The sequence below is a fragment of the Indicator indicator genome, chromosome 4 (assembly GCF_027791375.1).
Source record: "Indicator indicator isolate 239-I01 chromosome 4, UM_Iind_1.1, whole genome shotgun sequence".
Classification (NCBI taxonomy): Eukaryota; Metazoa; Chordata; class Aves; order Piciformes; family Indicatoridae; genus Indicator; species Indicator indicator.
The window spans coordinates 19,407,901-19,432,888 of record NC_072013.1 but is presented as its reverse complement, the minus strand read 5'-3'; the positions used below and the strand labels follow the sequence as shown (position 1 = coordinate 19,432,888).

The 24,988-nt window shown below is 42.4% G+C and overlaps 1 protein-coding gene across 1 annotated transcript; it reads left to right on the top strand.

Annotated features, from left to right (window-relative positions):
• Window positions 1-2,514: 2,514 nt before the first annotated feature.
• DDX24 (DEAD-box helicase 24) lies at window positions 2,515-24,438 on the top strand (the record flags this gene model as incomplete). Its single annotated transcript, XM_054400428.1, has 9 exons — window positions 2,515-3,238; window positions 6,115-6,492; window positions 8,172-8,325; window positions 8,724-9,239; window positions 11,057-11,132; window positions 11,730-11,918; window positions 14,381-14,510; window positions 16,162-16,380; window positions 24,398-24,438. Coding segments are annotated over exons 1-9 (2,427 nt in total), but the record flags the coding sequence as incomplete, so codon positions are not given.
• Window positions 24,439-24,988: the final 550 nt, after the last annotated feature.

The following is a 24,988-nucleotide window of genomic DNA, read 5'->3' as shown; positions in this document are numbered from 1 at the left end:
TGTGAAAGATAAAGGCAGTGCCCAGTTATTAAAAAAGGTATGTCCTGTTCTGTGCTGGTGAAGTTTCTGTCACAATCAGCCTAAGTGGACTGCAAGCCAGAGATACCCATCGGTTTGTTCAACACGTAGGCTGCAGCAGCAAGTTGTCCTGATGGTATTTAGCAAGCAGATGTTACTCTCCAGTTACCCAGCTACTGGAAAGAAGAAGTATTCTCATTCCTTCACTTACGTATTAGAAAGCTTGTATTCCTAAGCTCGATCACACAGCCAAATGTTGAGGGAATCTGGAACACTCTTAGGGTTCATGTTTAAGCCCTAATTTAGTACCTAGCCGAGAACCCTCACCCTTGAGGAGCGTACATGCTTTCCCTCTGGGAGAAACTGCAGATACCAGCGGCTACACGGCACTTCTTAGCACCGCCCAGCCATCAGCCGTCTTGGTGAAGGATGGGACAGGCCGAGCCACCAGGCTGCCTGGATACTCCGCCCCTTCCCTCCCGGGGCACCACCGCAGAGCCGAGGCGCTCCTGATGAGCGGCCCGGTTATTACCGCAGGCGCTTGCCCTCCAGCCTTTCACTCCGCAGGGCCGGTGGCCCTCCCCACACAGCCCGCGAAGAAACGACACCCCTGAGTCCTCCCACAGGTACGACCACCGGGACGCATTAAGGGTGGGTACCAGAACTCTGCCACCAGAACGCGCAGAGCGTGGGTAGCACAACCCCACCGCCAGGCCTAGGCCTGTAGGCCTCCGCCTCCCACTCCCAGGCAGCGCCCTGCCCACCACGGCCACGCACGCCACCTCCGCCCCGGCGCCACGAAGTGGCGTCACGCGGCAATGGCGGCCCCCACGAGTGCACGCGGTGGGAGGTGGCGGTAGGCGGTGGCTGTTGGGGTGGGCAGAGCCGCGCGCTTCCCTCCGTCTTGGGGCTGCAGAGCGTGGTAAGCGCTGTGGGGGGAGCCGCTTGTCCCGGGGCTGCAGGCCGGTGCTGCCCCTCGGGTTTTCCATGGGTCCCGGCAGGTTCTCGGAGCTCCCGTGTGCAGCCGTGCCGAGCATTTGGTGGGCTGTACCCGGAATAGGCAGAGGGCGGGAGTGATTCGCGGCCTGGGGGGACTTACCCGGCTACTCTAGTTTTGTCTCCAGAGCTGCGTGCCTGGTCTGCTGTGTGGATAATTGTATTTGAGGCTGTTCATATTAATAGTATTTACCAAAAAAAAGGGGGCCTACGAGAAGGCCTACGACACCAAGCTGTGTGGTGCAGCAGACACGCTGGAGGGAAGGGATGCCATCCAGAGGGACCTTGACAGGCTGGAGAGGTGGGCACAAGCCAACCTCATGAGGTTCAACAAGACCAAGTGTAAGGTCCTGCATCTGGGTCGAGGCAATCCCAAGCACAAATCCAGGCTGGGCAGTGACTGGCTGGAAAGCAGTCCTGAGGAGAGGGACTTGGGGGTGCTGGTGGACGAGAGGCTCAACATGAGCTGTCAATGTGCACTTGCAGCCCAGAAAGCCAACCAGATCCTGGACTGCATCAGGAGAAGTGTGGCCAGGAGGTCAGGGGAAGTGATTCTCCCCCTCTACTCAGCTCTGGTGAGACCCCACCTGGAGCACTGCATCCAGTTCTGGAACCTCTAGTACAAGAGGGATATGGATGTGTCCAGAGAAGGGCCACCAGGATGATCAGAGGGCTGGAGCACCTCTCCTATGATGACAGACTGAAAGAGTTGGGGCTGTTCAGTCTGGAGAAGAGAAGGCTCCGAGGTGACCTTACTGTGCCTTCAGTATCTGAAGGGGACCTACAGGAAAGCTGGGGAGGGACTTTTTAGGATATCAGGTAGTGACAGGACTAGGGGTAATGGAACAAACCTGGAAGTGGGTAGATTCAGACTGGACGTAAGGAAGAAGTTCTTCGCCATGAGAGTGGTGAGACCGTGGAATGGGTTGCCGAGGGAGATGGTTGAAGCCCCATCCCTGGAGGTATTTAAGGCCAGGATGAGGATCTGGCCAGCCTGATCTAGTGTGAGGTGTCCCTGCCCATGGCAGGGGGTTGGAACTGGATGATCCTTGTGGTCCCATCCAACCCTGACTGATTCTATGATTCTAAGGCTGGAGAAGGGCTGTTACAGAGGCCTGTTGTGATAGAACGAGGAACAAGGTTGTTAAGAGAAAAATGGATTTAGATTGGATGTTAGCAATAAGTTCTTTACCATGAGGGTGGTGGGACAGTGGAACAGGTTGCCCAGGGAGGTAGCTGAGGCCCCATCCCTGGAGATATTCACAGCCATGCTCTACAAGGCTCTGAGCAACCTGTTCTAGTAGAGGGGGCCTCTACTTACTGTGAGGGAGTTGGACTAGATGACCTTTGGAGGTTCCTTCCAACCCAAACACCATTCTATGATTTTAAAAGAGTGAAAGGATGATGTTTTGCATTTGTGTGTGTTGGAATATTATCAGTGTACAACTTTTGACCTGATGCTGTGCTTCCTTTCCCACCAGTTTCTTTTTTTAGGTAAAAATGAAGAACAAAAAAGGAGGGAGATTTAAGTCTTCCTTTAAATTGAGACAGAAAGGCATTAAAGTAGTAGGAAAATGGAAAACTGTGCAAATCGACCCGAATCTATTTGCTGATGAAGAGTTTGCAGATATAGTATGCTTGGAGGAACTTACAGACTACAAACTAGTAAGTTCTTCTAAAGTGGGAAAAGTAGAAGAGAAGAAGAGAAAGGCTGACAGTATTTCAGAAGGCGGCAATGAGGAGGATGAAGCATCTGTTGTCCCTCCCAAAAAGAAAAAGAAAAACAAAAATTTGAGAAGCAAAACAAATGAAAGCAGCAATCCTAATGCAGCAGATATTGATGTGTTGGTTGGTGAAGAGGCAAAGTGCAAGAAAACAAGCAAAGTAGCAAATGGTGAGGACCATGGACAGGGGTCTGAGAGCAATTCAAATATAAAAGATGCTCAGAAGAAAAAGAAGGCATCTAAAAATAAGGCTTCTCAAGCTCAGGAAGCTCTTCCATCAGTATCTACTTCTAAAAAGGTTAAAAACTGGACAACAGAAGTTTTATCTGCCTCAACTGATCACAAGGCTGATGTGTCTGCATGGAAAGACCTGTTTGTACCTGAACCAGTGTTGCAGGCCTTGAGCTACTTGGGATTTAGTGCTCCAACTCCTATTCAAGCCTTAGCCTTGCCTTCTGCCATCCGGGATAACATGGATGTTCTTGGCGCAGCAGAAACAGGTACAAATCTGTTTAACTGGTTCCCATCCTCCCTCTTTAAGTGTAGCTTATGGTTATGATTTTTTATATGTAGGAGAAAAGCTCGTACCTTCTGCATACTATTAGTAACCATTCATTGTGAAGTACTAAAATTTTGTAGCTTACAAACACGGAAGTTTCCATCTTTATGAAGTACAGTGTGCAAAGCTTTGAGATCTAAATTTTTTTTTAATGCTTTTGACGGAAGTCTCTTTTTTTTGATTGTTTCTCACATTTCCTGTTTGGGGAACTGCAAGGTAATCCTCTGCAAAAGGTGGAGTTAAGGATGGGTCAGTTTTCCAACAACCAAAGGTGCGTATGTCGCTGTGCCAAGACAAAACAGAGAGCTCTAGGTTCCTCTGCAGATGATTCAGTACTAGCTAGGAGCAGTAAAGAAATACAAACACAGTGTTAGGTATGAATATGGCCTAGACCTTTACTATAGCAAAACAAGCCCACCCTTTGTTTTCTCTGGGTTTGGCCTCTGCATGGTCACCAGCCCTTCTCCCTGCTTGTGCTTCAAGTATTGTGTTGATAGCTGGGGAGCTGCTATCTCTTGTCCAGCACTTTTTTAACCTAATGCTGTCAGGTCTGTGTGTTACATTCCCTCCAACGTTTTGGCTGCTCATACCTTGGAAGTTTTGTCGTCTTTAGCAGTGCAAACACTTCTTCAAAAAAACCCAAAACCTAGAAACAGGAAGCACAATTGGAAGCTGCTTTGGTTTAAAGGCTTCCTTTGTATTCTTTTAATCTGTTCTAGTTGCCTTGTCTCACTGCTTTCTCTGTTGTTATGGGGTTTGGCTAGGATGAAGTTCATTTTCTTCACAAAAAGATAGCGAGGCACACTCAGGACTGAGGTGAGCTGAGCCAGATAGCGAGACATTTACCCTGCCATGCCACGTGGCACAGCGGGCATTCAACCCTTAGGGTCACAGTTTATATTATTCAGGTTTATGTATTGCTTCTTACTAGTGGTGGTATTCCTCTTGCTTGTTAGACCCTGAAGTGGGGTTTGGCTGCAGCTGGGATTGAAACAATAACCCTCGTAAAGCTATTTACTGCTCTCGAACACGAAGATACAGTAACCTTTTTTATTTTAATTAGAAGCTAGGCTGGCACTATTATCTTTAATAAGATAAAGCCCCACAGGGACTGTTTTTGAAAATGGAACTAAAAATTGTAATGGTGTCTTCATGCTGAAAAAAAAAGTGCAATTTTGGTAATGCTGGAAAGTAAATTCCTCTGTAGCTGCAGAACAGAAAGCATGGTTGGTGGCAGATCATGTTGTTGCTGTCTAATTTTGTGTAACTCTCATGTGGTAGGATTGTGTTTTGGTCATTTTTTTTTCTCCTTTCCTGAGTGAAAGGCAGGTGGTCTCCAGAGAGCTCAGTGGGTCACTGGTGTTCCTGTAGAAAATTGAGAGAAGATGTGGACATTTGTCTGTACGAAGTGCTGTAGCTGGGAGAGGCTGAAACTCTCCATTTTTTTTCTACATCCTACAGCTTCCCTTAGCGTTAGGCCTGAGGCAGGAAGGTGACAAATGGATGACCTATTCCTCTTCTCTTCTTGGCCGCAACGTAAGGAGAATGGCAATGTTTTGATACAGCAGTAGATCCCTGTAGACATCAGATACAGGGAATGTTAAGGCCTGTTGTTTTTGCAGTGGATTTAACCTGTTCTGTTCATTACCATGTATAAGTAGTGAATATTTTGGTTAAGGAACCAAACTTTAGATAATCTAAAACCATTTAAGGAAGCATGAATTAGCTTGAGCTGTAGTATCTGGGGGTACCAAGGTATACTTTCCTTCTGTTTTGCCAGCCTGGCTGCTACATGATCGGTGTCATGAAGGTTATGTAGCCTGTGAGGTGATTACTTGTTTAATTTGTGGGTGAATCTAGTGTGTGTTGAGTAGTGCTGATTTTCACAGCCCTAGTCTAGCTGGGTGCATTACTGACATTTGCACTAGCCAAATTGCATTACATTTAATTCAAGATCAGCAGTGTTCTGGATTTTAAAACAGATGTTATGGTAATACAGAATCTTACTGTTTAAGTGCCTTGCAAATGCAAATTATAAACATTTTCTGCTTCAACTGAGGAACTCATAAGAGACCACCCAGACATGCAGAAAGGTGGGGAAGTGGATATGAGGAGGCTTTGCAGCAGGATAACGATACTGGTCTAGCTGTTTATTAACTATCATTACAGTTCTCCCCTAAATAGGCAAACCCCCTGAAATTAGAGTTGGGAGCAGTCTTGTATTTAACAACCCCATTCCCTCAAAAATGTGTTAAATCAAATTTATGTGTTTTGATTATAAAATATGAGCTAGTGATAGATAGGAAATTACACAGTGGAATATTAAAAGATACAGTTTCTTAGAAAGTTGTAAACACAATACTGTAAATTTAAGATGGAAGCAGATCCTTCAGGTACATCCCAGCTTGTCCTTGGACTCATTTGCTATTCCTTTATTTGGGGAACATTGATCAGAACTGTCAATTAGGGCATGATATTCTCCTTAAGGGCATACAGTACTGTAAAAATATCTTGGCTACAACTGCAGCTTTTAAAAGAAACACTTTCAGAAAAAAACGAATCTGCCTGACCTGCCAGAGATTGGAAAAATACCTGTTCCCCAGGAAGTATGCTACTGGTGATTTCAAGGAGATGTGTAAAGGGAACAGGAGAAAAGGTGCTATTTCTGCAAGTTTCTGCTTTTCTAAAGATCAAGTTTGTGTCTATTACAGCTTACGCTTTAAGAACAACGTGTAATGGAATGTTTCTTTTCTCATCTTTTCAAATAAATGACTTGTCAGTCTGTATTACTCTCCTTTTTTGTTTTTATTTTTTTAGGAAGTGGCAAAACGCTTGCATTTGCAATTCCAATGATTCACTCTGTGCTGCAGTGGCAAAAATCAAACAGTTCCACATCCAGAAATGACAGTGTTTCTAAAGAGTCCCATCAACAGCATGATGAAACAAGATGGGAAAATGAGGATGAAGCAAAAAAACTAACTTATCAGCAGGTTGAAGACTGTGGAGGTGAAGATGATGCATCTTTCGCAGCAGGGTGTGTGAAGGTGCTGGAAAATTTTGAATTTGATTCTGGTGACAAGACACATAATGTTGCCTCCCATAAAAAAAGACCTCTTTTAGGACTGGTTCTCACTCCTACAAGAGAATTAGCTGTACAAGTGAAACACCACATTGATGCAGTTGCAAAGTTTACAGGTATGTAGACCCCCAAGGGCTGTATCCCGAATTACACTGGGTTTGGATACTGGTGCTGAGCCAGAATGTGTGCTACAGTTTCTTCTGCATCATAAAACTGGGGTAGCTTTTGAAAGATTACAGTTCATAGTCACTGGTATTTGGGAAATACATTAAGATGCTGCCATGAGATGCATGTGGAAGTAAATGCTTAATGTAGGGTATTTTGCTTTACAATGTTTCTTTCTTAAATAATTCTCAACTCATGCTTTCTTTAGCAGCACAGAATTAGTGCTAGGTACTCACCCACAATTAACTTCATCCTGGTTATGAATAATGTAGGTTATACTAAAAAATGGTATATGTACATATATATAACATATATATAATAATTTCCTTTTTTTTTTTTTTAGAGATATGTCAATCTATCCAGGCAATAGATATATCTATCTATCTATATGTTATTTTGATCTATCAAAAAAAAGAAATTATGGGCATAGATTATAAGAATAGAAGACATTGCTGGATTGTGTGACTTGCCACTTGCAGCAGTTGGGCCACAGCATATTGCTGGGTAACATGCCTAACAAAAGCAATTTTATCCTGTTCCTTTCTCTTCCAAACCAGAAGTCAGCACATCTGTAAAAGTGAATGAGGTTGTGAAGCTGTTCAAGATGTGGAACATGGGGAAGCAACTGAATTCTCTGATAGTACTAACTGTTTATTTATTTAAGAGGATGGATTTTGAAGAGATGTAGTGCAGTGAGCTGCTTCTAAGCACATCTTCCTTTGGGGTCTATACATCCTGCTGTGCTCATCAGTCTACAGCTGGTTACAAGGCTAATTTAACTCCTAACCTGAAACAATCAATTTATGTCAGTACAGTTCTGATAGGAGCAGTGCTGTTTGGGTATGAGAATCTGCTGCCCAAGTGATGTATAGTTGCTACACTAGGAGAGAAGAATGTTTTGATGTGGGTTTTCTTTATTGTCTCAATCTCAATTTGAAAAAAAAAAAAATCTCCACCTGGAATTATGGGCTTCCATAAGTACCAGGGAAGTGAGGTCTGTGGTAGCTGGGATACTGGAGGCATCTTGCACAGTAGAATTGATTTTTTCATGGGCCAGTGTATTCTTTGAAGAAGCAGAGTGAAATAAGCTATGTGTGGAGTGTGTGTGCTTCCAAAGCTGAACTCCTTTTAGTACCTGAGCAAATTACATAAATCTAGTTTGTGGTCTGCACTACTTTGCAGTCCAGAGAATCATTAATTGCACCAGGAGCATTCTCATTAGGATTATTCTATGGCAAATGAGCTGTTATTAGCAAGACAAGCATTTCTCAGCCTTATGCTTGGAGTGGCCTGCCGATTATTCATTACAGGAATATACTTGTTCATTCAGATATAATTGACAAAACACAAGATTCTGATGTATAGATAAGCAAAGCTAATGCTTATGGAGGATGCATGTGATTCTTCCTGCAGTTGGAAGAGAGGTGCACTGAAAGATTATTTTTGGCATCTAACTATAATGAGGATTCTTCTGTAAAACTGAGGGCATTGCTGTGTGTTCAGTATGCATTAAACCTCTGAAGTTTCCTGGCCAAAATGCTTGCTGAACATTGCAGTATAGACTTTTAAAATTACTTCTTTGAGGGGATTTATGTAAAGTGAGATAAAACCTGTTATTTATATGTTCTAGGAATTAAGACTGCAATTCTAGTAGGAGGCATGGCTACACAGAAGCAAGAACGTGTGCTGAATCGAAAGCCAGAAATTGTTATTGCAACCCCGGGTCGTCTGTGGGAGTTGGTTAAAGAGAGACACCCACATCTTTCAAATCTTCGGCAGCTCAGGTAAAGATGCTATTTGGTCTAACTGCTGGGTACTGAGCTGGACATTACTGCCTGCTGGCTGTTTACTAACTGATTTCATTATTTAGATTACGTAAAATCACTTATTTCTTCGCTAAAGTGTTAAAATAAATTTCAATAAGTTGAAGTGCCTAGTGGTTATATTGATTGAGAGAAATGTTGGTTAAAGCCAGTAGCAAGAACCTCAGAATTTTCTTTAGAATCCTCTTTTTTTTTTAATTATGGAAGCTGCTGTAGCTTCACTGGCATACCTGGTGTTTCTTTGGGGTTTAGATGCAGAACTTCCCTTATGGGTTTAACAGGAAAAGTTCTTCTTAAGTGTATTGTATTTGTATTTATCTGCAAAAGGGTATTTTTACTGTGTGTTTTCTGTTTGACAGATGCCTTGTGATTGATGAAGCAGACCGAATGGTTGAGAAAGGTCACTTCTTAGAGCTGTCTCAGTTGCTGGAAATGTTAAATGATTCACAGTATAACCCTCAGCGACAGACTTTTGTTTTCTCTGCCACTTTGACTTTAGTTCATCAGATTCCCACAAGACTTCTGCAAAAGAAGAATGCTAAAAAGATTGACAAGAAGACCAAACTAGAATTGTTAATGGAAAAAATAGGAATAAAGGCCAAACCCAAAGTAATAGACTTAACAAGGAAAGAGGCTACTGTTGAGACTCTTACAGAAACAAGAATCCATTGTAATACAAACGAGAAGGACTATTACCTCTATTACTTCCTTCTGCAGTATCCAGGAAGAACTATGGTCTTTGCAAACAGCATAGACTGTGTAAAACGCCTCAGTTCTCTCCTCACAATCCTAAATTGCAATCCTCTTCCTTTGCATGCCAACATGCACCAGAAGCAAAGGCTGAAAAACCTGGAAAGGTTTGCTGAGCGAGAGAGGTGATTAGATTTTCTACTTCCTATTTGAGAAAAAATTGTGTAAAGATTATTGGGAAGAGGAAACAGCTCTGTCAGAGCAGGATCTAGTTGGGGTTATCTGGGGATGCAAGTCCCACATTCATGAACTTAGGTTATTAACGATTAAGGATCAGGTTTCAGAGGATGGTTGCAGTGAAGAATCAAAAGGCCACCAAGATGGTCAAGAAGCACTGTTCTGCAAGGGGAGAGGCTGAAGGCTTGTATCACCTGGGAAGCAGAGTTTGTGAGGACCTAATGGCAGCCCTCTGGTATCTTAAAAGAATGTTACTGAGATGATGGTACCAGCCTCTTCACAGTGGTGTGTGGTAGAAGGATTAGGGATAACAGATGAAAGTTGAAATGAGGTTCAGGCTGGATAGAAGAAAGCTTTTTCTGTGTGAGGACAGTAAGGCATTGGAGCAGGCTGCTGCTTCTTGGAAGTTTTTGAGGCTCAGTTGGATAAAGGTCTGAGCAATCTGGTCCAACCTTACAGCTTATCCTGCTTTGAGGAGGAGATTGGACTAGAGACCTCCGAAGGTCCCTTGGAGTCTAAATTGCCCTGTGGTCTGGCAGCTCGTTCCTACTGAAGGAGCTGCCACTCGCTCTTTATTCAGACAGATACTTCTATAACTATCCTACACACCTGTCTGGTTGGTGGTTTCAGTGCTTCCTCACAATTTAGTCCTGCTGTGAGTGCTGCATGCTGTCAGGCTGAGTGGGAACTTGTACGCTGTTAATAAACTCAGACAAGGGAGAACAGCAGTTGAATTGCCTTGACAGATCTGTAGTATCCCTTGGCAAAATGTAGTATTGATAGCACTGGCCTAGGCCAAATGGGGTATTTTCAGAGACTGAAGATTTTCAAGGTAAGAAGAAATCTATCAGACGATCTATCACAGCCTCCTGCAGATTGCAAGCCATAGAATTTTCTCTGTTTATCCCTGCTTTGCAGGGGTACCTTGTCACAGTAGAATATGCAGTCAGATGCTATAAAGCCTTAACAAATTCCCATTACCTACAAGTAACTTTTCAGTTCTGGGAAATTCTTTTTAAAACAAATTGTTCTGTACCCTAGGGGGACTTTAGTCACTGTAGACTGTTTATATAAAATAATGACTTTTTTGAGTAGTTTAATTTCTAGGAATAAGGAGAAATACTGATTATTCAAACAGAATCTCCCCTTTAAATTTCTAGCTTTTGATTTATTGAGACCTTACCTGAGTGCAACTTGGCAGAAGATACTTCAGCCCCGAAAAGCTCTTAATTAAATCTATAGTGTTAATAATGTGACTTTTCCTTACTAGTAAAACTTGTAATAACCTCTCTGTTCTGCCAAAAGATCAACTGTGTTGTTAATGGTATGGCCATATCAGGCTAAAGATATGTTTTTTAACCCATCTTGGGCAGAGCATTGAAAAATGTAATGAAAGGGAGGATACCCCCCTTCCAAGTGGTTATATTAGGTCATTAAACAACTATTCGTGCTAGTGTTCCTGTGAACTGGGAGATGATAAAAGCATAGGAAAATGGATTTTCTTTATTGGAAACAGAATAGAGCTGCTGAAGATAAGATTTGCCTTTTTTTTTCTTTAAGAATCGCTTTTTCAAGACAGCCTCTGATGTAATATTGGGTATTGTTTTCTGTAAGGGAAAATAAATAGCACATTTCCAGTAGATGATATAGTGTAAATCTGTTTCTTAAATTGCTGTGGTAGAATCCTAGGCTGCTGTATTTTATGTTCCTTGGCAGATGGTTTACTCTTCAATTTTATATTCATTAAATGTTTTCCCTTTCTCAGCTGTGTCCTTCTGACAACAGATGTTGCAGCTCGTGGTCTTGATATTCCCAATGTGCAGCATGTCATCCACTACCAGGTTAAGTGTTTTCAATGGTTTTGTTTTTATTGGTTTTGTTTTAAAATAAGTTTTTTCTGATCCAAATCCTGACCACTATAAATCTGTGATTCTCAGCCCTGTGTATGGTATAGATCTGGCTATAGGGATTTAATAATTTTTAATTTTACTCTCCCTAGTGCTTTGTATTTAAGTATCTCATTGCTCCAATGACTGACTATCATAGGTAGCACTTAATAAATGTGTGATTATATATGATAATTACATAATGGGTATGGTTCTCCTTGCTTTTTATTTAACTGCAATATCCAAAGGTATCAAATGGCTCAGCCCTGTAACTCCTCTCTGAGGACACACAATTTTTTTCCTGCTTTGCAAATGAAATGCCAGAGTCGGAAGTTAGGAGAGACTCAAAAAAGGTCACTCTAGGGAAAATACCGGACTAGAGAACAAAGTATCTCCGGACATCATCTTTTACTTTGCCTCCAGCTGAATTCCACTTAATGTACCATGTGTGTATAAAATGCCAGTATTCTCTGGCAACCTCTTGGCCAAAGCATGGGAGGCTGCTGCTAGCTTCCCATGACCAGCTTTTTGTTTTTTTCTGAACATTTGCAGGTCCCCCGTACTTCTGAGCTGTATGTACACAGAAGCGGCCGAACAGCCCGAGCTGCCAGTGAAGGCCTCAGCCTATTACTGATTGGCCCTGAAGATTTGATCAATTTCAGGAAGATTTATAAAACATTGGAGAAGAGTGAAGAGCTGCCATTTTTCCCAGTTGAAACCAAGTGCATGACTTCTATCAAGGTAAAGAAACAACAGTTTCTTTGCAGCCTGAGTCGTTGCTTACTTACTTATATTACTGCATTGCCCATAACATCCTTTCCAAGTTTCAGATGATATTTACTCTTTGGGACCTGGGTTAATCACACTTCCATCTTTTCTAAAACAGTACTTGTGACACAAAGACATGTGTTTAAACATAAGTATCACTCATTTTTCTTGCATGTTGTAATGCAGAGCTTCTCCTGACTATATTCCCAAAAACAGTACAGGGAAGTGGGTATGTTTTGTGGCTGGGAACTGAGATGGCCCCTTGTGTTAGGAATAGACTGAAGAACAGCAGCAGGTCCAGGGATCTTCAGTGGTCTTCATCTGCCTCTTCTTAGTTGGAGTTGTTTGCTTTTCTGAGAGTTACTATAATGCGAGACCAAAGCTGCCACTGGATCTTGTCAAGCCAATTATGTTTCCTTTTTCTAGATTCTTGCCCATTTTAAAGAGAATTCAGTCAGACTAGCTCTCACATTAGACAATGGTTAGGATTTACAAAATATGGATTTTAGGAAGCACCTAGTCACCACAGATTTGCTACTTCTCAAATAAGGCCATTTCATGTCTCAGTATTTTCTTAACAGTTTGGGTGACAATAGCAATGTACAACTGGATATATTTAAATACTACATTTGAAAGAAATAGATCTGGGGTTGGAATGTCTGAATGTTGCACAGTCACTGAGAATGGGAGAAAAATGCAAGCAGTCCTAATTTGACAAGTTCTTCATTTCTAGGAGTGAGGAGAGATACTATATAATGCTATATATCATTTATGTGTATAAAGACTATGTAATGCAACAGATATTTTCGTTGCGATATTCTGGTTCGTGCTTATCCAGTTGGCTTGGACTGAGCCCAGGGTTACCCTAGTGGCAGCAGTAGTATCCTCGCCCTGGGGGTAATGCCAGCAAGTTTCAAAGCCCAGGCTTGCTGCTAATGAAGTCTTAGGTGTGAAGCTTTCAGGAGATGCAGCTTTCTGAAAGAGGAGGAAAATCAAAGAAATGCTTCCACAGGCTTACTTTTCTCCCCTTGGCAGTAATAAAGATATATTGCCTTTGTTATTTGGGTTTTGTTTTGTTTTATTTTCCATGTCTCCCCCCATCCCTATCCACCCACCAAATGTTTCTGGTTACTGAAAGAAATATGTTGTTTTTAGAGTGTTTCTTCAGAGGTCCTTTCGGGTTTCTCAATGAGTAGTTCTTGGCTATTATCATGTACTATCACTTAATGGGCAATTAAATGTTGTTTCCACACTTAAATTTTTCTGCTGCCATCTCACAGTCTTCTGTGATATCCATAATTGTGCTACTCTCCCCAGTAAAGGCGTGTTTGTAGTAATACGACTTCTGCCACCTAGACCTTTCATATTGTCAGGTCTCATATTTACACTTTCCCTGTGCTTAATTACAAAGCCATTGTAGCTGGGACTGATAGTGCTGCTGGTTCTTTGTCTGTCCTGTTGGCATTCTCCTTCCCTGGTTCTGCTTGCCTTCATTCAGGTATAGGAAAAGTCTGAAGGGATTTCACACTTGAGAAGAATAGAATTGGTGAACCCCAGTAGAGGAAAGACTAAAATAACTCAAATTTTAGAAAGATGGATAAACTATTTAAAGTTTCTTGTGATGATCTAAGAAGTGACTGACTTGTTCTGTTACTTGACTGCAAGTTTAATTTCATCTCTGTCTGCATCTTAATTATCCTGGCGGTTCTGGCTGATGCTGTTACTCTGTAGTACCAGACTATTCAGTTGGGGTGGTCAGTGTCCTGCACAGGCTTTATTTGGTGCCACCACAGGATATTCTAAAAAGCAAAACTGGCTGCTGTGGGTTGATTATTGTGGACGCAGATTTTCTTTCCATAATGAATTACTTACCTAAGACACTTCGGCCCAGCTGGAAGACTGCATGTCAGGTTAGGTTTGCTGTTAGGTTTGTTTTTTGTTCCACCTGTGTGCATCTGTGAAGGAGGACAGGACATTTCCTCCTGTGCCTAAACAAGATACAGGTGCAGTTCTGAAACAGGAGTAGCACCTTCCATATGGCCTGCAGGAGCTTGCTTCCTCAGAGTGGGATGAAGCAAACAGCTGCCTTTTATTGCTGACACTCTTAACTTTAAGATCCAGCTGTACTGGTATCTGAATCATGATTTGTCCTTGGTGTCTCTGAAGTGTTTGTAATGATTTGTTCAAAGACTTAGAAGTTAACATTCAGGCATGTTGAGTAGTTGACGTATTTCAGAAGTCTGATTCTTTCATGAATCTGAGGAAGGAAATCACTTTAGCAAATGATGACGTGCTTTTATTATGTGGGTATCTGCTGGGACAAAAGTGTCTCTATGCCTCAGTTACATTGTAATGCATGCTCTCAACCACTGATTCCACTAACTTGCCCCACATTCAAACCTGATCATAATGTCTAACTTGTAATTTTGTTGCAGGAGCGGGTGAATTTGGCTCGGCAGATTGAGAAGGCAGAGTATTTCAACAGCCAGGCAAAGCAACATAATTCCTGGCTCCAGCAAGCTGCAGATGCTCTTGAGATTGACCTTGATGATGACATGCTTATGGGCAAGTAGAAATGCTTGTTTATGGGTATGCTTAGTTGGTCCCATAACACAGATGTCTAGAAGCCCTGCCATGGCAGAGAAACTCTTAAAATGTCTAGGGCAGAAAGGGAAGAAAATGAGTGTCATTACTTAGTACATGGTGTTGCTGGTGTTCTCAGATGTTTGTGCAGTATAGAGTGCTGGAGCTGAGGGAGTGAAGTGTGACAATTTTGGCAAGTTGCAGACAAGTCCATGTGTCATAAGACAAAGACTGTTTACCTTCTGGCAAACATTTTAGAGTAATCTAATAGCCCAGTATGTCCTGCTTAAGTCTTATCCCTATTATGTGAAAGAAAAAGCTGTTTCTCCACTTTGTCACTCCCACTGCCCTGTAGTCAGGCAGCTGGACATGAGCCTGATAGCCCTGTGTGGGAGCACTCAGGAAGCACTAGCAAGCACTGAAAGGTATGTGAGCCTTATGTAGGTTGAGTTACGTGGGCTAAATGGCCAATACTTACATTTCAAGTTGTTGAGGTTTTGGGTAGTGTGTTAGAAGTAAATAATTTCTTATATTTTTAAAAGTAAATGTTCTGCAGGCTGTGCCTGAGAGAATGTGTAGGGCTGTGCAACTATAAGTGCCTATTGGTTCAATACCATGAAGTTTCACAGTGCTTAGATGCACTGTAAAATGCCACATTGTGTTCAAAATTTAGGAGCTGAAGGTATAATTTCCTACTAGTTATTTGAAGGTATGCTGAATAGCGGTGCTGCCTGGGTCACTTCAGCTTAAGCTGTTCAGCCTGTTAGCCACTAAACATGTTCAGATTAATTATTTTCTTTCCTTTATTCATGGCTGTACCAGCTTGTTCTCAATCATTTTGCAAGCAGGCATTAATCATCTGATAATTAGCACTCTGCTGTCTTGTTTTGACATAATCTAACTATGCAGTGCTTTGAAATGAGTTTCAAAACAGCACATCCAGTCCAAGTAAGTTGTGGCTCTTGAGTAAAACACTTTGTAATTGCCACTCAGAAACTTGCCAGATTCATGCTTTGGAGTGTTTTCAAATCTCTGATTCTTCTGTCGCTTGTCGGAGACCAAAAATCTCAGTCATTCCTCCTGTAAATTAAATGCCTCTTACACTGATACAAAGGCTTTAGGATTTAGCAGCCTTGATTTCATTTATTCTCTTTCAGGCCTGACCTAAGTATCTTCAGTCTCTTCTATGCCCTTTCTCCTGTGTTATTAAATACGAGCACCTCATTGTCTTTTATGTAAAATGAGGAAAGGGCTTCCTGTTTTACAGGTGCTGAAATGAGGCATGCATAAAATGATGAAACCCATAGAAGCAGCTTGTCTGAGCAAGAAGCCCTGGGTTAATGCCTTGCCTTCTGTGCCGCCTGTTTTTTTTCTTGTGTCTGTTCTGGTTTGAGAGACAACTGAATGATTTAACAGAATGATACCTGATACCCCAGTAGTGAGGATTCTTGATCTGGTTATCTGTCCAGTCTGTCACAGATGACTGGAAGATCGTATGGGAGTTGAGTGACCTTGTTAGAGACAGAAAGATGACATTAGCATCTTGCCCTAGCGCTACAAAAACCTGGTGAAAGAGGCCAAGGCAAATTCTTCTCCTGTTCTAACATTCTGTATATTTGATTTCTGCCCCAAGGAAAAAGAGCTAGTGAGCAAGAAGAAAGCCAGAAGCAAAAGATGCTGAAGGGGATGAAAAAACAGCTAAAACATATGTTGTCCCAGCCACTGTTTAAAGTCCTTATGAAAACCAAGTATCCAACACAGTCTGGAAAACTACTTCTGCCTCAGACATCAGTGCATATTTCAGAATCCGCTCTGGGTACCGTGTCCAAACACCAAGCCAAGAAGAAAAAAATCAATAAAATTAGATAACTGAGCAAGATCATTCAGTGCAACAGAAGAAAGGACAATCCTTATCAAGGCTGTCAGTGCTTATGGAGGAACTCGGGAAGAAGACACATAGTATCAGATAATGTCACCTGTGTCTTGGTTGTGCAGGCCCAAAGCAAAATGTTGATTTAAAGGACTTTGTTAACATGCAGTTAGTTCCTGTTGAATCCCGCCTTGGATCTTGTTTTCTCATGTTCTTCTGTTTTTTTCTTATGTTCTATATTAATAGAAGTTAATTAATTTGGAGTTCTGTTTATTACTGCATTTTGTGAGGTGGGTAAAATTCATTGTGGGTATAATGTAATGATAAAACTTGATTTGAATGTTACTGCCTTAAAGGAAAGGGGGAGGTAGGCTGTGTGCAGTCTGGTGGTAAGGGGAGAAGGTTTGGCTTTTATTGCAGCCAGTTCAGTGGGAAGGGCATACAGGTAGTGTTACCAGCAGGTCTAAATTCTGCTTATGGAAATCTCCCAATTTTCTTTCTCCCCTGATAATACTGTTCTGTTCTCCGCTGTGTCTAATTCCGTTGTGATAATATGCTTTAGAATGTACCACAAAAAAAGTCAAGGTGGCAGTGAGCCAAGACTGACCTTGGGAGATGTGTAGAATTTTGAGGGATAAGTCTTGGTACTTGTTGTTTTATTAATAAATATTTCGAGTCTGTATTTGAACACATGTTAGAACCATGACCTTTGTTCTAATGGAAAAGGTAATGATGTTGTGGCATGTCACTTTAGAAGAGTGCTTTCTGATAATTATGCTTTGAAATAATTTTAATTTGACCTAGGTAAATAATTTTTTAAACTATTTTAAAAAATGTCAGAAAAATGTATTTTTAATTTTTGTTAAAATAATTATATCTTCTATAAAGCCCAAAGCCTGTGTCTGTTTTCAGTCACTTCAGATTTCTAAATCCTCATAGCCAATGCCCTTTACACTTAGCAGGCAAAGAGATGGGAAAAGCAGTCAAGAGGTAGACATAGGAATGGAATCTGTATTGGTGGGAGCACAGGGAACCTTTACCTGCTGCCTCTAGTTTGAGGTGAGATTTTGTGCCTCCTACAGTATAAAACCAGTGTCACTGCTGTGATAGGAAGCATCAGATTACTGAGCTAGCCAAAGAGAAATTTATCTGTGGAACTGAGTGCCCTTGGCAACCACTTGCCAGCTGTGTGAGAATAGTAAACTCTCTACACTTTCACTGATGTAAATAATAGAAAGCCCCCCTACTCCTCCACCTCTGGAGGGGTTTTCTCTTGCTTCCTTGCATTACTGAAGAAGATCTATGACAATCATAAGCGTACAGACATTACCAATTACACGTGCACCTTTTCTCACAATCCATCGTGCTACCCCGTTGGAGCAGAGGGGGAAAGGTTGTGGGGAGTGGGAAGATGGTAAGGTTCTATTTCCTCACCCATGTGAGAAGACAACACATCTTTGGAATAAATGTGGCATCTGAAAACTAAAAAGAATTTAAAGAAAGTTCCTTGGTAAGGAAATCTGGGGTGGGGGGGGAGGAGGGAAGTGCACAAAGGCAAACGTACCCATATTCCTTTTGTGTGCCATTTTAATCACATTCTTACAGTATGGATAGGAAACTTGTCACTTTGCATACCTGAAGGGACTGAGGACCAGGTGGGCCTTTTTAACAGCTTGTGATGTACTTCTGCTTACAATTCATCAGCAAAATCAAGGCTGGATGCTGACACAAGCTCTGCATCTCCTCCTTTGAAAATCTGTGTGAGGTAGGAAAGTTTTGGCAATGATCATATGGAGGACTAAGCTGTGGAACAATGAGACTACCATTTCCTCACCATCATTGCTGTAGTTTTTCAGCAGCTTCTGTTTTACTGTATTTAACAACCTAGTTCTCACACTCCTACCCCTTTGGTCCTTATCCCACTGTCTTGCACTAAGTCTCCCCAAGATGGAGCCTGACACTTCTGACCTTCTTCTGAAGTTCTTCATGATTGCCTGAGGGATGCTTTGCTGCTGGTTTTCTCTTGCAGCCTGTGATGTGCTCAGCATGAGCTCTCAATGCTTAATATATTGATGCCGCACCTCCACAGGAGCTCAAACTTAAAAATATTATCTGTCTTGAAAAGAATGCTTATATCTAATGCTCTGGAAGCTATCTTGTGCCTACCTGCTTTGCTTTGTCCTTATCTTACCAGCATACTCTTGAGCTACTTCCCACCTAGAGGAAAAAGCCTTGTACTTTAAACAGTAACTACAAAATATTTCCACGTAGCTGCCTTATTCCAACATGAACTAGGCTACTGTAGGAAGAGAGGAAGGCAAAGGAGAATGTTTTCTCCATCTCTGATCATTTGCATGTATATCACTGGTGCAAATTAGACAAGAAGAGTTCTACATCAAGTACATATGGACAATTTCATTTTAGTATTTAGCAAAATACATAGTATTGAATGGTTTATGTAATGCTCTACTGGTACAGCAGTTACCTTAAGGCTTCAAACAAGTAATCCTGTCTTTTGTGGCAACTGGTGTCTGCTAAAATTGCCATAATCAAAAGACTAATCATAATCAAAGCATAATCATGCTATCAGAGCAACTTCCTAGTAGATTAAGAAAAGTGTGAGTTCGGCACTGTTGGTAGAGGCCAAGCTGATAGAGAGCCACATAACAGAAAACTGAAACCCTAATAACTTTTGAGCCTTCATTTTTATTTTGTGAATGTGTGGGGCCAGCTGACCTCATCCTTACTGCAGAGTTCCTAGTCTGTCATATCTCTATCAAGAGAAGGAAGTGTCCCTTTAATTTAAGACACCTGTTGAGAAGATAGTTTGAACAGTATCTCACATACTGGACAGCAAAGTTTCCTGAGATTCCCCTGCACATTTTTGTCCTCCCCCGTATGTTAATAAAACAGCAAGGTAGCAAAGCAAAGCTGGAATGCTGCCTTGCCATATGCCAGCAGCTCAGGCACACGACTGGCCATGTGGCATATGGGAGGTAATCTGCACCTTACCGAGCAAGGGCCAGGTACTGCACGCTTACTGCAGCCGGTCTGTGTACCAAGTCCCTAAGGGGGAATGAAGACAGGAAAAGGCCCATTCCAATGATCTCACCTCATACCACTTGACACCAGGACAAAAATCTGGTGAGAAGCACTGTTTTCTTGGGTGTCAAAACACCCACTGCTTTTTCCTCTGCTAGTGGAGTGTGTTTTGGGTGCTGAGTGATTCCAGATGGATGAATGGCTTGGTGAAGGAAGGAGATGAGAAGACCATAAGCTGAGTGACTACTAACAGCCTGCTAATATAGCAAGCAACAATTTCTAAGTAATATCGATCCAACTAGGATGTTGTCAGAGGTCACAGACTTAGGGAGAAAAAGGGAGGCATCAGACAGGTCTAACTCTGTAAGGCTCCAGATATCATCCATGCCCCCTTCTGACACTCTGACAGATGTCTTATTTTTCCAGTTCCAGCTTCTTTTTTGCAGAAGGGGACTTCAAGGCTTTAGTGTTGTCTGAAGTCAGTCATAAGCTTCCTCCTGGGGTTGGCTTCACAGAGTGGATAAAAAAGAGGAAATCAATCTGTGGCCCCTGAGGCAAGTTTATTGGCATGAGGGAGCAAGTGAACAGAGTTGCTACACTTGTTTGTCCTGGAGTTCAGCAGCTCTTGCTGTGAAGCTGGAAGAAACTGTAGCCTGTTTCCAGAGCAACCAACTTTAGATGGTACAAATTGCCAATTTCTGTAGGTAAGGAATGCAGTTACAGAACACAGATCCAAATCCTGGGTTGGAAAAGGAGATGGGGCACTGCAAAGTACACACAGGCTTGGGTACCACTGGGCTAATTAGAGATCTGCTGTTCTTTTATTATTAATGTAATTATACAAGTCTAATCAGTAGTGTGGATGTTTTTATAGAGTTGATTTTCCTTTCCTTACGGGAATACCTACATCAGAATAAGCAATTTCAGTATTGACAAGTTATGGATTTATGCATGCAGGCCACAAAACATTCTCTGACCTTGGGATACCACTGATTCGTGTAAAGTCCAAGTGAAACTTTCCAATTCCTCTTTTGTTACTTCTTAGGTTACAGCTCAAGCTGGGCTCCTCTGGAGAGAGACATCTACCCCAATGGCCCTCGATTATAGCCTTACCATGCAGCACTTGATCCCCCAGTCCAGTCACTTTGTTCTGGTCAGTGGTCTTTTGATTTTTTACTGGTTTTCACTGTCATTGGGCTAGTCTCTTTCTGAAGCTACCTCATTCTCTTTAAATTGTTTCCTTGGTCACTTTGATTCTAGAACAGAAAGTGAACCAAGATATCTATACAAAGAAAGGTTAATACCAGAAGTAGGGTACCTTAAGACCTTACCTAGAGGTAGGTACTATCCACTCCTACTTTAAGAAGGTACAGCAGATAATCCAATATATTGAGTCTCATGGCTAACTCTTCTTCACTGGATAGTAAGTACCACCTGAATACGCAGCACTAGTGTATGTATCCAGCTGTGCCTCTTCTGGTTTTATTTCTCCAGCTGCAATCTTGGTGGGTTTCTCAATGATTAATATCCCACCCAGGATGGTACAGGCTAAATTATAGAATGATAATTAAAGCCAGCCATGCAGATGCCATGTCAAGCCTTTTCCTCATAAAACAGAGCCTGGAGTGATGGCTACTCTGTAAGGATGGCTACTCTGGATAGACCAAACAGGACACTGTTCTTGATTTATGGTTTCTGTTGGTCCACTTGGTCAAGAAGAGGGTGACTCCCTGGTGTGGGTTGCTTTAGAAGGTAAACAAAAGTGACATGGTTCTGGCATTTCCTTCAGCCTTTCTAAACTCAAAGAGTCCCAGTTTCATTTTCCATAGTAGGACTGACGGAGTCCTGCAGGGCCAACAGTGGCCCATCTAATTGATGTTCTTTGAGCAGTCATCTAACATGAGAATGTTGAACCCAGTTATTCTTTTCTGTAATCTTCACAGCAAAGTAAGACACTGTATAGTATACTGACCCTCCTGTAAACAGTCCAACATTTTTTGCAAGGGTGGACTTCTATCATTACTGCATCTCTGGGCTGAGTATCACATACTTGCACCCCAGCTAGTACTGGTTAAAACCCTCTGGTTTGTGCCCTCTTTTCTTATAGCTGTTTTTGTATGCTTGAGAGATAAGAGTTCTCTAGAAGCTGATTTTGCAGGTCTTGCCATAATCATCTGTAGTGAAACATTACCTCAGCACAGAAATGATGCAGCTCACCATCAGAGGGAACAGACTACTTTTGAAAGCAGTATTACCCACGTTGAAAGTCATTAATTCACAGTGTGCGCTCTTTGTGGGGACAAGGTTTGTGTAGCATGCTCCTTCATGCAGGACGTACACAGTTGTTGGGTGACCCAGGTCTGCTTCTTTCTATGGTAGTCACTGTTGCTGTCGCTGGAATTGTTCCCTGCTGCTTCAGGATTCAGTGGAGTTGACTGATAAACCCCAGGGTGGCGCTGTGGAACCAGCTTTGAAGTAAGGATTGCTCTAGCTACTCCTTAGTTGTCTTGCACAAATAGTTCAACGGGCTTGGAGTAGCGCTGCAATCCTAGTGCAGGAGCAGAAACTAAAGTTCCTTTTGTAGCTTGGAAAGTCTTTTCTGTTGCTGGACCCCGCCTTTATAGGCTCCACTTCCTCTGCGTTGGTAGATTCTGTCAATGCAGCTTTCCCTGTATTTATTTATTCAGCTATTGCACCACAATCAATTCTTGCTAGGTGTAGATTCATTGCAGTGATCAGGAGGACAAGAAGAGCTCCTAAAAGATGATAAACGCTCATAGAAACTACATTCCTGATAGTTCACATTGTGAATAATGGAGCAAATAACAAGGCTTTAAAAATGTCTCTTGTTAATATGATGGTTTAGAAAAGATTCACAATAGGACAGTGCTGTGTGAATTTAAGCCACTAAAGTTAAGGAATTCTTAGTCCTAGTGATGCATGTCCCTTCAGTGTCTTTCTCTTTCAAGCAAATAATCAAGCAAATTTTCAAGCAAAATCTTCTGTACCCACCTATCAGCTTGTCTCTGGAAAGAGCCTCTTCAATAACCCTTTTATCAAGCACATAGGGGCATGTTAAGGGAGCTAAGAAAGCCCCTAAGCTTGGCCTTTCTTCCTGTTAATTCAGCATTAACTCAATAGCTGGTTATATCCTGAAACCTGCTACTTTTCCTCCCTGGTTCAGCTGGAATACCTTACTGCTGAGTGGAGCAAGATGCCAATGGCTGCTCCTGTCACCCTGCCACTGGTGATAGCTCTGTGTCTGAGCCAGGCTGCTGGCCTCTGCCAGCACCCACCTTCACCTCCCTCACAGTGAAGAGAAGCAGAACTGCAAGAAGTCTTGGGATGGAACAAAACATTGACCAAAGAAGAGAGAAGGACTTTTCTGGCACAGTTGGGTTTGTTTCAGCTCTATATCATCCTCCACTGGCCACAGTAGTATTATGAGTAGGAAAGTTTCCTGGACTCTTGCTGATTTCTGCACCTAAACCAGCTACAGCATTGCTGGAGGTGCATCAGGCAGGACTACTTATTGTCATCACCTCTGCTGCATGGTACTCACCACCTCAAAGGTGTTCAGCTGCTCTGTCCCTAAGCACAGCAGCCTGGCTGTACTACCTGGTGGCTTTTTCAGCCATACTAACAGCGTCATGTGGCATTAAAGATGCTTCAAGCTGTTGCATGTAATGGCTTTGATATGCTTTTTAGGTTCAGGTTGAAACATCAGTGCTGTTTTCAGGAGTTTTACTCAGCAAGTAACTCTTCTGCATTTGTTAGGCAGAGCTCAAGGACAGCTTGAAGGCCTAACCAGGCAGAAGACAGCAGGTCCCATGTTTGAGAGTGTAATGATCTTTGCAAACACCAGGGAAAGACTTTTCTGTTAAAAATATGCAATCCTTACACTTTTTTTTTTTTCCTGTCTGAAGCTATAAAGATGCAATACCAGAAAAATTACTATGTTCTTTGTATTTATTGATTGCTTAGAGGGTAGGCAAACACAATATTAAGGCACTCCATGCTTGGTTTGCCTCTGGAATAACAACTCCATTTTAATGCATCTCTCTGTTTTCTCTCCAGAGGGAAACATCCAACTGCTTTGACATTAAAAAGACAACGATGGCGTTTTGAACATCTTCTGAGTTTAATTTAATTGTGTAGAGGACAAAACTGCAGCACTTTCTTTTTCATGGGTAACAGGAAAAGAGATGGACAGAAAGAGTATCTTACCTGTGTTCGTCTCTCCTTGGTGTTTAATGAGTTGATGATTGTGTGCCTATGGAGGCGACAGAGTTTGTGTGTCTTCCATCTCAGGTACCTCTTTACCCAGCTAAAGCTAGCAGTAGCATTTATTCAACTAATTACTTTCCAGAATGTGTATTTCACAACGGACTGCTCCAGGTGGGACGTTTCGGTAGTGAGGCAGAAGAGAAGCTAGATGGCGCAGACGCACTTCCAAAGCAGGAGGTAAGCTGGGCTGGGCTAGGCTGGGCTGCGCTGGACTTGGCTGGGCTGCGCTGGACTTGGCTGGGCTGACCTGAGCTGAGCTGACCTGAGCTGAGCTGGGCTGAGCTGAGCTGGGCCTTGCACACCCACCTCTCTCCCGAGGGGAAAAGTGGGCCTCTGCTTTGACAGTGTGTGTCGGTGTGAGCTGAAATTCCCCCCCCCCCCCCGACAATAACCAGGCTAGCCCAGTCTGGAAGCAAATGAAGGCAGTATTTACAAGCAGATGAAATGCAATGAATATGTACAAATATACAAAATTCACAACACTTACATATATATACAATCAACAGAAAAGCACAACCAAGCTCCCTTTGCTTCCCCCCCAAGGGGACCCTCCCAAAGGGGGCCTCCCTCTCCCAGGAGCTTCCCCCCCAGACCCCCCTGGACAGAGAAGCAGAGTTTAGTTAGAGCAGAAAGTTGTTAACTTAGCTGCCAAGGTCAGTGTGTTATCTTCAGCCAGAAGAGAAGAAGAAACAGCAACCAGACAGCCCAGCAACTGCCCCCACTGCCGAACGCAGAATGTGCAGAATGCCTACTTTGTTTTGGGTAATAGTTCTTAAACATTTCTATCTATCCAATGGAAGTGTTTAGAACAATCGTTATTTTGCTTTCTTACACCCAATAGTGACTTATTTACATTCTTTCACTTTCTCTGTTCTGAACTTTGCAAGGAAAAATTAAAAAGACAGTTTCAAACCACCACACAGTGCCTGACAGGGACTTGGACCAGAGTACTTATGAACCATCAAAGTAATGCACTCTGCTTGCTTAGCTTCTGCAAGAGGTGTCAGCTGCCAAGTTTATGTATCTTTAAGCATGCCTTTGTGAGCCTTGTGGGTGAACTACACAGCAGCATTGTATGTAGCAATTATAGTATCAGAAGATCATTTAAAAACATGAAGTGTGGAACTTAGCAGAATCCAGGGTGAGTGAGTCAGTGAACTGCTGCACCACACTTTTCTGAAAGCAGCAGCATTTGCCATTTGTTTTCCAGTGAACTGACTGGACACGGGGCTGTGGTACCAGCTAGAGAAAAGGTATTTTT